This window comes from Oryza brachyantha, chromosome 1 (genome assembly GCF_000231095.2).
Source record: "Oryza brachyantha chromosome 1, ObraRS2, whole genome shotgun sequence".
Lineage (NCBI taxonomy): Eukaryota > Viridiplantae > Streptophyta > Magnoliopsida > Poales > Poaceae > Oryza > Oryza brachyantha.
Window position 1 is genome coordinate 7,341,423 of NC_023163.2, and position 16,011 is coordinate 7,357,433.

The 16,011-nt window shown below is 42.3% G+C and overlaps 2 protein-coding genes across 3 annotated transcripts; both read left to right on the plus strand.

Annotated features, from left to right (window-relative positions):
- The first annotated feature begins 1,336 nt into the window (after positions 1 to 1,336).
- Positions 1,337 to 11,437, plus strand: LOC102703175 (probable indole-3-pyruvate monooxygenase YUCCA10). Of its 2 annotated transcripts, none has more exons than XM_040519866.1 (4): positions 1,337 to 2,055; positions 5,863 to 6,222; positions 9,002 to 9,181; positions 10,809 to 11,437. In XM_040519866.1, the coding sequence occupies exons 1-4, from the start codon at positions 1,390 to 1,392 to the stop codon at positions 10,857 to 10,859; spliced, it is 1,257 nt and encodes a 418-aa protein (XP_040375800.1). In that variant the 5' UTR covers positions 1,337 to 1,389; the 3' UTR covers positions 10,860 to 11,437. The 2 variants fall into 2 exon arrangements, with proteins under 2 accessions (XP_040375800.1, XP_040375799.1); XM_040519865.1 differs by lacking the exon at positions 10,809 to 11,437 and adding an exon at positions 9,661 to 9,930.
- An 813-nt stretch (positions 11,438 to 12,250) lies between these two features.
- Positions 12,251 to 15,049, plus strand: LOC102703449 (probable indole-3-pyruvate monooxygenase YUCCA10). Its single transcript, XM_006645698.2, has 2 exons — positions 12,251 to 13,563; positions 14,227 to 15,049. The coding sequence occupies exons 1-2, from the start codon at positions 12,559 to 12,561 to the stop codon at positions 14,458 to 14,460; spliced, it is 1,239 nt and encodes a 412-aa protein (XP_006645761.2). The 5' UTR covers positions 12,251 to 12,558; the 3' UTR covers positions 14,461 to 15,049.
- Positions 15,050 to 16,011: the final 962 nt, after the last annotated feature.

The following is a 16,011-nucleotide window of genomic DNA, read 5'->3' on the forward strand; positions in this document are numbered from 1 at the left end:
GTAGTAACTCCCTTATTAAAGATACTAGTATTTGGCATCATGCACTTTACACACTAACCCACATGCAGTGAAAGGCTAATTGCTATGACAAGTGTAGTAGCAGCAAACACCACACCATGGCCGACGAAAAAAATCGAAAAAACGAAAAGAAATAAAGAGAGAAATAAGATGGATAGATTTCCTTGACTATTCACTCCAAAAAGTCATACAGAGCAGGTGGTGACTTTGGTGCCTACAGATTAGAAATCTTATTTAGAGACTATTAAAAAATTACAATTATTCAACATCACAACATGGAAACAAAAAATTTTATTACATACATCCAAACTTGGTTTTCACTACGGACGTTGATTGCAACAAATGCATAGCATCATCGTGTACTCAAATAAATATTTACTACACTACCATCCCCTCGCTACACATAAATAACTTTATGTATATTTTTTCTAGGGTTTGTAAAATTACCAAAGTTTGTTTTTTCCCACAATTACTAACGAAGCTACACATGAATATTTCTATGGCTCACCTAAACCATCATTCTTGTAAGACTACAAATAAAAAACACAGGCAATATCTATTTCTAGTTCTAGGGTTTTATCCCGATCTCCAAAAATACCCAACAAATTCAATAAAAACAAGAAATGAGGATGGCTCGGGCTCGGTTTGGGGATGTGTAGAGTGGGGAGAAGAAAAAAAATGAGAAATGGAATGGGAAAAAAGTGGTGAGCCAGGGTTGGCTAGCTAGCTCAGTGCAGCAAGCTGGCACCGAACCTTGGCACCATATATGCTAGTGCCGACCCCCTTGCCACGTTGGCATCCACCTCCTCGGTGGTGGACCAGGTCAACCTAGGTCGGCACCACACTTCTTTCCACCATCCACATTGGTTCGATGCTAAAGACCTATTTTCTCTTAATGTCTCTTCAGAAACTTTATTTGTAAAAATGTTATTGAAAAAGACTCGTAAAAAATCGGTAGAATTGAAGTAATAGTAATATCGAAAAAAATATCCACAGCCATAAAATGTAGTAACTCCCTTATTAAAGTACAGCAAATTAAATTAAAAATAGTGCTAGTATATCTTGGCATCATGCACCCCACCCACTGACCCACATGCAGTGAAAGGCTAGCTGCTATGACAAGTGTAGTAGCAGCAAACACCACCACACCATAGCCGCCGAAAAATCCAAAAAAAAAAGAAAAAAAAGAAAGAAAAAACATCCCAGAGACTGACGGGTGGGCCCCACAGCCGACCGCCCTTCCATTGCACGCTACTCCAGCTCTCTGTCCTATATAAGCCGGCCTCCCTCCACCGGATCCGTCCATCCGTCGCGCCGCGCCTCGCTTCGCTTCTACTCCACCACCCCACCTCTCTCGCTCGATTTCACGAGATGCGCGCGCCGGCGGCGGGGGAGATGGCGATGGCGATGGCGGCGGCGGAGGTGGAGCAGGAGGAGGAGGTGATCATCGTGGGGGCGGGGCCGTCGGGGCTGGCGGCGGCGGCGTGCCTGTCGCAGCGCGGGGTCGGGAGCCTCGTCCTGGAGCGGGACGACTGCGTGGCGTCGCTGTGGCGGCACCGCACCTACGACCGCCTCCGCCTCCACCTCACCAAGCGCTACTGCGCGCTGCCGCACGCGCCGCACGCCGACGGCGCGCCGGCATACCTCCCGCGCGCCGACTTCCTCCGCTACCTCGACGCCTACGCCGCGCGCTTCGCCGTCCGGACGCGCCTCCGCCGCGAGGTCCGCTCCGCGCGCTACGACGCCGCGCGCGGGAGGTGGGCCGTCGACGCCGTCGACCTCGCCACGGGGGCGGCCGAGCGCTACTCCGCGAGGCACCTGGTCGCCGCCGCGGGGGAGAACGACGAGAAGGTGGTGCCCGAGGTGCCCGGGATGGACACCTTCCCCGGGAAGGTGCTGCACGCCGTCGACTACCGGTCGGCGGAGGGGTTCAAGGGCAAGTCCGTGCTCGTCGTCGGCTCCGGCAACTCCGGCATGGAGATCGCCTACGACCTCGCCGTCGCCGGCGCCACCACCTCCATCGTCATCCGCAGCGAGGTCAGCTCACCCCTCATATCTCCTGCCTTTATTTCTTATTTATTTTAGTCATTACCAAAATTCTATTTTGCCGAATAATTTTCACCAAAATTCGATTTGCCAGATAATTTGTACCTTTAAATGATACCTAAACAGTTGAGTTAAGTATCACAAATATTAAATATGCCGAATCGAAAATATTTGCTACAGTATAATCAGTGACGAACTCAGAACCAAAATTACCAGGGGTCCAATACGTACTAATTATCTAATTTTTTACTCATACACTAATTAATATAATATAATTTATTAAGAATTAAATAATTTACCCGAGTCCCCGAGAAGTCGACTGTAGGTTCGCCACTGAGGATAACTATTATTTGACCGAAATTGATGGAGTCAAGTTAATACGCAGAGGCATAATAAGTGAGCTAGATTTTATATTTTTGGTGTTCTCTGGCCCCACACGCCAGTGGCAGGGAGAGAAGATAGATGCGCCAACATTTTGTAATTTTCCCTTGGGTACCATCCCTGGCCCCACATGGCAGAGAGTTACGGTACCTGTCGTGGTCGATGAGTAGCTTCGCGACCGTCGGATCGCTGACGTTCGGTCGGCCACGATGGAGCCATGTATATGGATGAAAAAAAACACTTACTACCACATCACAAAATATAAATAAATTAAGGTTATTTACAAGGGACTAAGATCGAGAAAAAAATACTACAATACTCTTTAATAATTAGGAATTAATAAGAGCAGGAGGGTAAGTAATGAGGAATGAATAAGAGTAAGAGGGTAGGGGAGGATAAAATGAGAAAAATCTTAAATATGAAACGATTGATATAATAAATATTATTCCATCTATTGTATATTATAAGACTTTTTATCATTGGCATTGATATGTGTGCTAATAAATCTAGACACATATACATAGCATATACTTTTATAAATGAATGAATTTAAATAAACTTAAAAAGTATTATAATATAGAAATGGAGAGTACTATGTAGTGTTAGAAACACTTATTTTAAGACAAAATTCAAATGTTAGAATATATTCTAGTATGGAGGGAGTGTGGATTGGCATGTATTTATAATCTAATGAGTTGGGCCGAGTTCTTGTCAACAAGCCAAGGAGCGAATTTCTTTTTATTTTTTAATAAACAATTTTATCATCAATCTTCATTGGTAAATATTTTTTTTACTGTATGAACCTTTTAGCAACACCACCCCGCCTGGTGTTAATCACCCTAACGAGGGTGAGCCCAAGTTAAGTTTTTACAAGTTAAAACCAAGCTGCCTAGCTAGTTAAATACATACCAGCGAGAGGGATTAGCGGTGGACGACGCGGCGAGATGCTGGCCGTGATTAGGGCGCGATTATTGTGGTAATTTAAACACCCACGCACGTGTTCCTCCAAATTGAACGGCACTGGTAATAATTAAGTTATCACGTGGTTGATCCCGCTGTGGTACACACACTAGTGGTGCTGACACTAGTCATTAACTACGATATATATATATATATATATATATATATATATATATATATATGACGACGCATCGGCCCAAAATTCTATGGTACTTGTACACCGTACCCGACTACCAGTTGAAATATAAGACCTATAAAGAAACAAACGAATTCAATGACGACATTTTTTCCAAATGATCGAGTACGGATTAATTACTTTGAATATATATATATATATATATATATATATATAGAATAACAGCAGCTTACACCAACTTCCTTGACTAGTGACGAGTTAAGGCACGTAGTGACTCTTACTGTTACTGTCATGTGAGTAAATATGATGATATAGAGAAAAAATGGTTACTTATGCATGACAAACTTTTAGTATTTATTTAAGAAAATCTTGTTGTACAAGATAGATAAAAAAGAAAGAAAAATAATAAAAAAATATTTTACTATATTAATGAAGAAATCATACCTCAATAGACTCTAACTTTAAATATGTTCTTATGTCCTTAATACAATAGCAGATTAAAATACTTATGTTTAGAACATGAATAATATACCCCACACGTCTCAAAATATTCGACATGTTTAGCTTTCGTTAAAAAAGCTTGATCATAATTAGTTTATTAGGATATTATTTTTTTGACACAAAATTGATTTTATCAGATTAATATTCAAAAGTACATTTGTATCACACAAATAACACCCTCATGTAGTAAATATTTTTAGGGGGCCATTTCTAGCTAACACACACATAACAGTTCCGGATGACTAGGAAGTGGAAATAAATAAACCAAAGTATTATAAACCAACAACCAACCTGGCAATAGTTTTTTCGTCTCTCTGTGATTACAAGGTAGATTAATTAATTTGCAACTGCTGTTTGTCCGTAGTAACAGCAATTTAAAACGGTATCCGATACCAATATCGTGGGCGTCGTCATGTTCGTAGCCGCCGGCCGGGCACATGGTCTTGGCCATTTTCTCTCAAACTTAAGAAATATCATCAGTACTACTAGGCTGCAACGATCAATTAATTTGCTCCTGATCACCCGGTAATCGCAGCCAATTGAAGCCCCGATTACTTCAAAAACTATTTTTCAAAAACATCACATCGAATCTTTGGACATCTAAATGAAGCATTATATATACATTAACATTAAAACTAATTACACAATTATAGGGAAAATCGTGAGACGAATCTTTAAGCCTAATTAGAACCTAATTAGCCTAAGTACTATAGTAACCAATATGTGCTAATGATAGATTAATTAGACTCAAAAGATTCGTCTCGTGGTTTTCAAGCGAAATCTAAAATTTATTTTATAATTAGACTACGGTTAATATTTTAAATATGTATCCAAAAGTTTGATGTGTTTTTTTAAACTAAACTAGGCCTGATACGGGATTCGATCAAGTCCAGTTGCTGCATAGGATCCGATTATTATTAATTTTTTTTGTTCCCAGCACTGTCACATGCTTCGCGATCTTCTTGGGGAGCAGCTAGCCACTTTTTGGACAGATCGAGCGGCATATTTTACTGCAGTTAATAGCGGAGTTAGCACTACAAATATAATCTGTGGGCTAAACAACTCAGATGGATGTTTTTTTTTAAAGATTGTAAATTTTCAAACGTATGAACAGTAGTTGTCATCGTAAATTTTGAGATAGTGTTTAATTTGCTGATTCCCATCACATGCGTCGTCATCATCAAGAGAAAACATATAACACATGGACATATATGGCTTATTGATTTGTCTGGTTCGCAAGGCGACGCCAGATCCAGGAGACCAGGACAGCGCTCCTGTGGACTGCCGGCCATGATGCTGTCCTCTAGACCCCGTCTTTTCATTTTTATTTTTTATAAATTAAATTTTAAAATTTAACTTTAAATTTAGAGCTGATTTTGATGTTTTCTTATCATGATTTAATTTTTAACCAAAGATTTTAGATCGCTAAGAATATATATATATATATATATAATTTCATTCATATTTTTTCTATTATTGAAAAAGTATCTTGATATACCAAAAATTTTAGTGCAAAGTTCGGTTACCTTAACGTATATTGTACACCAAGGTACTAAACTTTTACAATAAAAAATAGGTTACATCAAGATACTTTTTCTATGATAGTAAAAATACTCTTTATTTACATTATTTTTCATTGCAAATATGCGGCTTGGTTTTCTTTCGATAAGAAAAAAAAGACCCCGTCAATTGAGTGTAAAATTTATTTATATCAGGTTAATTTCCTTCTTGTTTAACGAATTTCCAGTGATCAATATATTTGGCTGGCAATAATAATAATAATAATAATAATAATAATAATAAGTATATTTAATTTGCAGCTGCACCTGGTGAGCAAGGAGGTATGGAACGTGGCGATGACGCTGTACAGGTACCTGCCGGCGTGGGCGATCGACAAGGTGGTGCTGCTCATGTGCGCAGTCGTGTTCGGCGACACCGCCCGCTACGGCCTCCGGCGGCCGGCGATCGGGCCCTTCACGGCGAAGCTCACCACGCCGGCGTACCCCGTCGTCGACGTCGGCACCTACGCCAAGATCAGGTCAGGCGAGATCCGCGTCCTGCAGGCCGGCCTCAAGAGCGTCCGCGGCAGCGACGTCGAGTTCGCCGACGGCCAGCGCCACGCCTTCGACGCCGTCATCTTCGCCACCGGCTACCGGAGCACCACCAACCAGTGGCTCAAGGTACGCACGCGCTATCACCTTCGTCTTTTACCCTCTACTTATATTTATATTTATAAGTTAAAATTTCAAATCTTAAATTTAGAGTTGATTCTAAAATATTTTTTTATCATAGTTTATTTTTCAGATTTAATTTTAGATCGCTATAAATACATATATAAGAGATTTACTCACAAATATGCCACTCAGTGTTTTTCTTTAAAATGTCAAAAAGATGGCCCCTCATGTATTTCATAAATAGTAGAGCAACCTGGCATAAATGTAGCTACAGTGCGTGCATCATGATACGAGGCTTTGCCAAGAAGCAAAACTCAACTGGTCTCAAAAACTTTTTATGAGCACACCCACCCCAGTACTCCCGTAGCCACTACACACCTCTTATGTTTAGTTGGGTTTACAAAAGCGGACGAAAACCGATCAGTTATGGTAAAAGAAACGAGGTTTCAACGCTGCCAGCTAGGTAGCGCTTTTATGCATTGAGCTTTGAATTTTTTTTAAAAAATAATACCATTTAAATAAAAAATTGTAAAAATAAGTGTTGAATATCGAAAACTGTAAAAAGATGACCCCATCAAAGGTTGACATAGAAATATTTTAAATGCACTTGTTAAACTACCAACGTTCAATGGGATAAAAGAAGGTTATCAAATTGGGGATGTTAGACCGGGCTCACACCTAGCGTAGCCTATCCGGTCCAGTTGAACTCCCCCAGTTTAATAGGGCCCTATAGTTAGTCTCTCCCCCAGTTTAATAGGGCCCTATAGTTAGTCTCTGTGTTCAATAGGGGCATGCATGTCAGCTATGCTAAGTTCGTGAGGATCCTATTTTCATAATTATTCTCACCGACATATATCTTTGCAATTCTTTATTAAATGGTAATTTTTTTAAAATTTCCAAACTTCGATGTGTTTCATCCAACTTCAAATTTGAATGAGTAAATTATTAAAATTCAAGAAAAATATCATGAACACTATGATATTCCTAGAACAAATTAGTTTCTGAACTTCCCACTTTGAAAGAGAGGAGAAATGCGTTTGTTAAGGAATAAGGCTTTCCTGGGCCAAAATTCCATCTTCCCATTTGATCATGAAACAGGCCTACTTAGCCCATCTAATGTCAACACTCAACAGATCTAGAGGAGAGATCACCTTTCGGAATGTCCAACCTTTGTTTAGCTGTTCAGTTGCCATTTGAAATTTTAAAAGCGATTGGTTTTTGATACCAAATCAACCAATCCCGGGAGTTTGAATTCAATATTTGGTTTTGAAAAATTTGTACAAAACATATCGGTTTTCGATTAGTTTTCACGAACAACAACAAACCACCAGCGTCCGAGATCAGAGGTTCCAATGAAATTGTAAACACTGGTCTAGGGTACCATTATGGTCCTATTTGATAATTCAAGATCCTGACAAACAGACCGTGACAAAGTGAAAAAAAGCTAGGTTTCATACTTTATAATTTTAGTTTAATTTTCTACGTACTATAGCTAAAGATTCTCAGAATTTAGATAAGAGTTTAGACTATTTGAGAGACCTATAGATTCTAAAATAAACCGAAGCTGTCAAAAGCTCATCCAAATAGCTAGGGTATACACATTCTTCTAAGAGCATCTCCAAGAGAGAGTCCATCCCACTCTCCAAACCAAAATTTGGCCATTTTGTTGAAAATGAGCCCTCCAACAGACTAGCCAACTGGTCATCCAGTTGGCCAAACCAGCTCCCAAACTAGCCAAATTTGGCCAGCTAAATTGACTTACCATTTGTGAGCCCCATGCATGGGCCCACAAACACAGTACTACTACTATACTACTAAGCAGCACTGCTGCACTACTACAAGCCACCGCCAGCGGTCGGAGAGTCACCGCCGCCGACCGCCGAGGGGTCACCGTCGTCGGGGAGTTGCCGCCGACACGCCGCCGCCGCCGCGTCCACTCGAGGCCAGATCTAGACGCTGCCGGCTCGTCGTCGCGCCATGCCGCCTGTCGTCGAGGTTGTCGCCTCGCCACCAGGCCTCCCCGCGCCGCGCCGGCCTCCCGCGCCCTCGGGTCGTCGTCACGCCACGCCGCCTCTTCATCAAGGTCGTCGCCCCGCACCACCGCCGGGCCTCCCCGCGCCGCGCTGGCCTCCCGTGCCCTCGGCTCGTCGTCGCGTCGTGCCGCCTCGTTGTCGAGGTCGTCACCCCGCGACGCCGTCGGGCCTCCCCGCGCCGCGCCGGCCTCCCGCGTCCTCGGCTCGTCGTCGCGCCGCGCCACCTCATCGTCGAGGTCGTCGCCCCTCGCCGCCGCCGGGCCTCCAGAGCCTCCCTGCGCCGCGCCGGCCTCCCGCGTCATTCCGCTGGCTGCCTCTGCTGAGGAAGAAAAGGGGGGATTGAGAGAAAGAAAGAGAGAGGAGGAGATTGAGGGAGAGAAAAGAAAGGGTAGAGGATGACGCGTGGGACCCAACTGTCATAGACTCAGAATGGAGAGGGTGGATGGAGAGACTGTTGGAGTAAAAAACAAATTTGAGTGGCCAAATCGGTATTTGGAGAGTCTAATTTAGATAGTCTGTTGGAGATGTTTTAATGTTGTATTAGTAGTAGCCAACCAGCACAACTGCCGGTTTTTAATCGTCAATATAATCGACAACGGCACTACCAAATATCGTCTATAAAATTCTTCCTCCGCAAAAATATAGTTTCATGTTAAGAGCTTGGTTTAATTAAACCTAGCTGGAGAACTAACCTTGGTGACACCGGAAATATCTATCTCTTTTTCTTAATATATTTTATATATGAATTGTAGAGTGACGACGGGTTGATCGGCGATGACGGGATGGCGGCGCGGAGCTACCCGAAGCACTGGAAGGGGGAGAATGGGCTCTACTGCGCAGGCATGGTGAGGAGGGGTATCTATGGCAGCTACGAGGACGCAGAGCTCATCGCTCAAGACATCAGCAAGCAGCGCCGGAGCAGCGACAGCTCGGTATAAGATTTTTGAGCTCTTTCTAGATTCATATAAATATTATATTCTGAATATAGTCATATATATATATATATATATATATATATATATATAGAATATATTTATGGTATGAATCTGAATAGAACTATAATATTGAATGGAATGGATAATGGGACGTGCGCACTCTACCTCCTGAACCGGGCTCTGGCTGAAAAATCTAGGCGCAGAGCTGTCGTTCTATTTTTCTGAGTTTATGGAATATAATTAATCAGTCTTAATTGGTGGGCTTTGATTAATAATAGCTATGTAATAGATATTAGGACCGTTTATATTTTAGTTGCCTGAAATCTTATATCACAATTTTTTTTCCTCCACCGTTGGATGGGTTATCAACATTCAATGTTTGCCAAAGCAAAAAGATGACCCTGGCATACGTCAAGCACATAATGTCTGGTACTTAATTCCCGCTTTACATTATAAAATATTTTGACTATGCGCAGATCCGTGGACTAGGAACGTTTCCTACCTCCGGTTATTGCGAAGCAGCAACAGACAACACCAGCAGAAGCTCGGTGGAGAATTAATTAAAGAAAAAGTTTCATTCATCTAATAGAAATACAAGACAGAGAGGAGTATCATGCATTCATGTGTGAATTCAACTCATCTATTTTTATTTGAGCCAAATTAAATAGAATCCTTTTTATCAAGAGCAATCAAAAGCGAGGGCGCTCTCACCCATACTCCTTGGAACGAGAAAGCACATAACCCGTTGGCCCGAGACGAGCACAGCTGATTCACGACAACAAACCGAATAATCTGTCGAACAAAAACGATGAGGAATTAATAGAGAGAAGATAATATGAGGGAGATGCATGGTACGGTGCGATAGAAGGGAGTAACTGTGTCTCTGCTGGCGCCGAACATTAATTTGTTCGCGTATATTTTTTTTTTAAGATAATGGATAATCCGGCCTTAACTTTAAAAGAAGTTACAGCAAAATATTACACAGTAACATATAGTTTGCTATTCCCAACTTGTCTCTAAGCGAGGGAAAGCAGGCAAAGCGGTAGTGCTCCTAGGCGAGATGAGACACAGGGGAGTTACTTATATATAGCACGCTGCTGAATGGATTGTGCAAATAAGTGAGGCTAGCTTGCAGAAGCATGCAGTTGATCTGCGTTTGGCCAAATGGAGACGAAAGATTGCAATAACTGACTGTTTGCATATAATATTCTCATAAGTGGGTTCTGCAACGTGGGTGGGCCTACGTTAACAATACAACTTTCTAAACTAGCATGGGTACATACAAAGTTGTTTCTTATTTGGGCAAATAAAGAAGTAGAGTAATTTTATGTTAGTTGAGAATATTTACGGTAGTTCAATAGTATAGCTAACTACTAGCTCTAATTCATCTATAGTCAATCTAATAGCCAACTCATACAATAGTTGCCTATAAAACATCGATATATGATCCCACATGTCATATACATATTTTATCTTGAAACCCATGTACAGCTGGCTACAAATTAGTAGCCCATCTCTCTTCTTTCTCTTTTTTATCTCTTTAAAATATGCTTATAGCTGATTTAACTTATAGCATGCTATTATACCTCCTCTAACCACCGAACCCTCGACTGGATGGCCACAGAAAAAAGCTGCAGATCCAACACTTCCATGCATCGTGATGCACCAAGCTTGACGAGAACCCAACTGCCCAGGACATTGTCTTCTCTAGCCTGGGGCTATAGGCCGGCAGAAACAAAAGGAAGGATGCCCAGAGGCCTCCTTGGTCACCTAGGGATCTCTACTCCAATCAAACTGCCTCTCTGCATCATATTCACTTGTAATCATTTTTCCACACTATTTGTGGAGTACCAGATCGGTTTTGTTACAATTTTTTGAATAGGAAAACTCCGTCAGGAAAAAAAACGTATGAATAACTAGACTTGGGGCCTAAAGCCCCAAATATCTACATAAATAAAAGGGGACCAGGTAATTCCCTTATTATCCACTCAAAAATACTAATTCCCTTATTAAATAGTACTATCCTTATTGTTTAATATATGAACTTGTTGACTTTAAAAATACAACATTTGACCATTTGTATATAAGTATTTATTTCTTTATTACTGCTTATGTATCAATCGACAGAAAACCCACTCCAAAATCATGTGTATCCAGACCATTAGATTGTTCTGAGATTTTTGTGTAAACGCCGTAACACTTCCTGCCTCTCTCTCCTCACTCCCTCGGTACACGCTGCCACTATTTCCGACCTTCACCCATCCTCATCTCCTCTGCCACCACTGCCCCATGAGCCGTACGTGTTAGGAGACACCAACGGTGCTAGTGAGCTCCCTCCCTCCCCTCTGTTCCTCTTTTTATCAAGGCAGCGAGGCTAGTGCATTCGCCTGATGTCTTTCCTGTCCGTAAGAGCAAGTTCAATAGTATAGCTAACTAATAGCTCTAATTTATCTATAGTCAATATAATAGCCAATTCATAGAATAGTAACCTATAAAATATATATTACCATGTCCCACATGTCATACACACATTATCTCTTAGAGTACATGGCTAAAAATCTGTAGCCCACTCCCCTTCTCTCTCATCTCTTATCTACTTAAAATATGTTTATAGCTGACCTTATAGTCTACTATTGTACCTGCTCTAATTGTTCTATTATGGTAAGAGAGGCCTCGCCACTAATAATCACCTATCACTGGCTCTCGATCCTATGGTTTCAGTGAAAGAACCATCACCTCGCGGCTCACTATTGTGTTGCTACCTTCCATGACCATTTCCTCCAAGCTCAAGGAACTTCTCCCCTCTACCTCCTCTTCCAACCTCCCTTCCACCATGACCCTATCCTAGAATCTAGCTCCACTTTCACCATCTTTCGTTGGAGGTCAACCGGAGCTGGAGAGGAAGAGGTCACTGGAGCTCGATTATCAAAGCAGAAATCACGAAGTAGATCCTAAGGTTAGAAATTAGAAATATTCTGGTCCCAATTTTCTTTCAAATGTGATTTAGCAATGTTCTATTTATTTTGTTGAAGTTGTTTTACTAACAATAGGATTTTGGATGATTAGGCTAAGGAGCACACTGTGACACGAGCATATCCAATTATCCACAGGAAATTTGGACCATTTTCCTGAAACCGGCCAGTACGCCAAGTACCCATTGACAAACAAAACAATATGCAGTATGCAACTAACAAATCCATCAACCCAAGCAGCAGCGTCAGCCACAGAAAATCCACATCCCATTTCCCTTAAGACGCCACGCCTATATAATCCGCGCCTTCCCACGCCACGATGCATCCATCGTCCCCATCGATCGATCGATCGCTTCCGCTTCGCTCAATCCGCTACGTTGATAGCTAACTAGAGGCGCAGCAATGGCGGTGGCGGCAGACGAGGTGACACCGGAGGAGCAGGAGGAGGAAGTGATCATCGTGGGGGCCGGGCAGTCGGGGCTGGCGGCGGCGGCGTGCCTGTCGCGGCGCGGGGTCGGGAGCCTCGTCCTGGAGCGCGACGACTGCGTGGCGTCGCTGTGGTGGCGCCGTGCCTACGACCGCCTCCACCTCCACATCCCCAAGCGCTTCTGCGCGCTGCCGCACGCGCCGCACGCCGGCGACGCCCCCAACTACCTCCCGCGCGACGACTACGCCCGCTACCTCGAGGCCTACGCGGCGCGCTTCGGCGTCCGGTCCCGCCTCCGCCGCGAGGTCCGCGCGGCGAGGTTCGACGCGGCGAGGGGCAGGTGGCTCGTCGACGCCGTAGACCTCGCCACGGGGAGGCCGGAGCGGTACGTGGCGAGGTACCTGGTCGCCGCCGCCGGGGAGAACGCCGAGAAGGTGGTGCCCGAGGTGCCCGGCATGGACACCTTCCCCGGGAAGGCGATGCACTCCGTCGACTACCGGTCGGCGGAGGGGTTCAAGGGGAAGTCCGTGCTCGTCGTCGGCTCCGGGAACTCCGGCATGGAGATCGCCTACGACCTCGCCGTCGGCGGCGCCGCCACCTCCATCGTCGTCCGCAGCGAGGTGCACGTGGTGAGCAGGGAGATCTGGAGCGCCGGGATGACGCTGATGAGGTACCTGCCGCTGTGGGCGCTCGACAAGATGGTGCTGCTCTTGTGCGCTGTCGTCTTCGGCGACACCGCCCGTTACGGCCTCCGGCGGCCGGCCATTGGCCCCTTCACCATGAAAATGACCACCCCGGCGTACCCCGTCTACGACGTCGGCACCTTCGCCAAGATCAAGTCCGGCGAGATCCGCGTCCTGCCGACCGGCCTCAAGGGAGTCCACGGCAGCGACGTCGAGTTCCTCGACGGCCAGCGCCACACCTTCGACGCCATCATCTTCGCCACCGGCTATCGGAGCACCACCCACGAGTGGCTCAAGGTACGTATGGTATTTCCTCTGTTTTTTAATATATATATATATATATAAAGCTTTTAATAACGATTTATTTACCCAACATCATATTTAAAATTTGCGAATATAAAGGTATATAAATTATGCTTGGAATAAAATTAATTATAAACAATTTAGAAAAATACCGACAATAATTACAAATTTTGTTTTAGTAAGATAAATAATCAAACCTCGTACATAAAAATAACCGCATCGTATATTTAAAAACATAGATTTTATTATGACTTATTAGCGCGCGGCATATGTATGGTTGTTTCGTTATGCTAGATGTAAAAGGTGTGTGTAGTTTGTATTATTAGTTGTGCCGACCAACAATGCGTAATTGATAATGGTGATGTTTTAATATATAAAAATTACTAGTAGCTGAATTTAGAAAACGTCATAAAAAGTCCTAGGCATATATGAGATATCCACTCACATCTTTTTTCTTGTGCCGGTACTTATAAGCCAAAGTTTTAATTTTTTAACCTTAAATTGAAGTTAATTTGGAGTTTTTTTAATCAAATTTTATTTTCTAGTCGTAGCTTTTGAATCGATAAAAATACACAAGCAAAAAATTCATTCACAAATTATTTTATTGTTTTGCATCTCATTTTTTGTCATGTACTGAACTTTTTAGTGAACTTGTAGAGTGAGGACGGGCTGATCGGCGACGACGGGCTGGCGCGGCGGAGGCCGCCGAATCACTGGAAGGGGGAGAACGGGCTGTACTGCGCGGGGATGGTGAGGCTGGGCATCTACGGCAGCGCCGGCGACGCGGAGCTCATCGCCGACGACATCGCGGAGCAGAGGCACCGCCGGATCGGAGCAGCAATTAAACCCGCTGCCCACAACGGCCACGCCGGCAACGGAGGATCCGCCTGAAGCCTACCCATCCCGTACAGGCAATAAAGGAATAGGAAGCAATCAAAGCCGCTGATCGATGCTGAAAATCTTGATCATGTGTGGCTATATGCGGTTTTGTTTTTGGGTTTATATATGGGATGAATTAAACGAAATAATTAAGATATTCATAACTTGGCCTTAAAAAATGGTCTGTATAATAATACTAATACTAAGAGCAAGGCTAATAATATAGCTCACAAGCTGGCTATAAAACTATTTACGGTCTTCTCACAGCCCACTTATATATATTAGCCAGTTCTTTATCATTAATACATGACTCACATATATCTCACATAGTTTTTTGTTTCTTATGCTTGAGCTAGCTATAATCTTACAACCCGTTTCTTCTCTCTCTCCTCCACATCAGGATATAGCTGGCCGTAGATAATAACTAGATAATACCCTGTGGCCGTAGAGTTTATTAGATTTATCATCGTAGCAATTGAAGTTTAAAACTACCGTGTGAAAATGGGCATAATTGTGTATACTATTATTATGTATGTGATAATGCCGCTTGTTGTTTTTTTTTCAAAGCATCATTTCATGGCAAAATGAATATATATTACTCCATCCGTTCTATATTATAAGGTTTTTGGGTTTGCATAGATTCATCTATGTATCAATATATATGTTTCGTATATGCTATAGATTCATTAACACACATATGAATCTAGTCAATACCAGAAAGTCTTATAGCGTGGAAGAAAGGGAATAATACAAAAAATAACCATTATATTCTTGTTTAACCTTGATGCTACAATTAGATTATTAATGACGTATCTCATTAAATGCTGTGAGAAAGAGAATAGAAGACTAAGGTCATGTTCAAAGGAGCCTGGAATAGACTCTTCCTTCGTCCACGCCAGTAACACTGACTCATTTTATAAATAGATATATTTTCTCCATTAATACAATAAAATGTTTTATTACTATTCTTCTTTTCTTTTTATCTATCTCATATATCAAAATTTTCTTAAATAAATACTAAGAGTTGACTCTAGACTGTTGTCATGCATAACAATTATTTTTCAGTTTCATTTACTCTCTTTCTTCTATTTCTTCTATGTCATCGCAACGAAGAGAGTGAAGTAATAATCTCCATTGCGCGTGTCCTAATAATTGCCGATAAGTAACTCCTTCGTCCAACAGAAGTGGCTTTGTATATGCGTTATTTTCTTACCGCAAGCTCACAACTATGTACTCTCTATGACACTTTGTTTTTTTTAACTCGATGTTTGTTATTTAAAACTATATATTGTGCATAAAGTATTTATAGGATCAAACGTGTCACAACAAAAAAAATAATGTTTCCAATTTTTTCTAATAAAATAAATAGTAACTTTATTTCTAAAAGTCAAATTGTTATAAATAATTATAAAAATATGCAAGAGTATATAATATAAATTACTATAAAAAATTATATAAGATAAATTAGGTAGGAAGGACGTGCATTTTGGGCCTACTTATATGTAAATATATATTTAAAATATCATATATCATATATCATAATGGAAATAAGTATTCACGTTA

Coding starts and splice junctions, on each gene's coding strand:
- LOC102703449 (XM_006645698.2), top strand. CDS start 12,559: ATGGCGGTGGCGGCAGACGAGGTGACACCGGAGGAGCAGGAGGAGGAA. Junction 13,564..14,226: donor CCACCCACGAGTGGCTCAAG/GTACGTATGGTA, acceptor GTGAACTTGTAG/AGTGAGGACGGGCTGATCGG.
- LOC102703175 (XM_040519865.1), top strand. CDS start 1,390: ATGCGCGCGCCGGCGGCGGGGGAGATGGCGATGGCGATGGCGGCGGCG. Junction 2,056..5,862: donor CCATCGTCATCCGCAGCGAG/GTCAGCTCACCC, acceptor TTTAATTTGCAG/CTGCACCTGGTGAGCAAGGA. Junction 6,223..9,001: donor CCACCAACCAGTGGCTCAAG/GTACGCACGCGC, acceptor TATGAATTGTAG/AGTGACGACGGGTTGATCGG.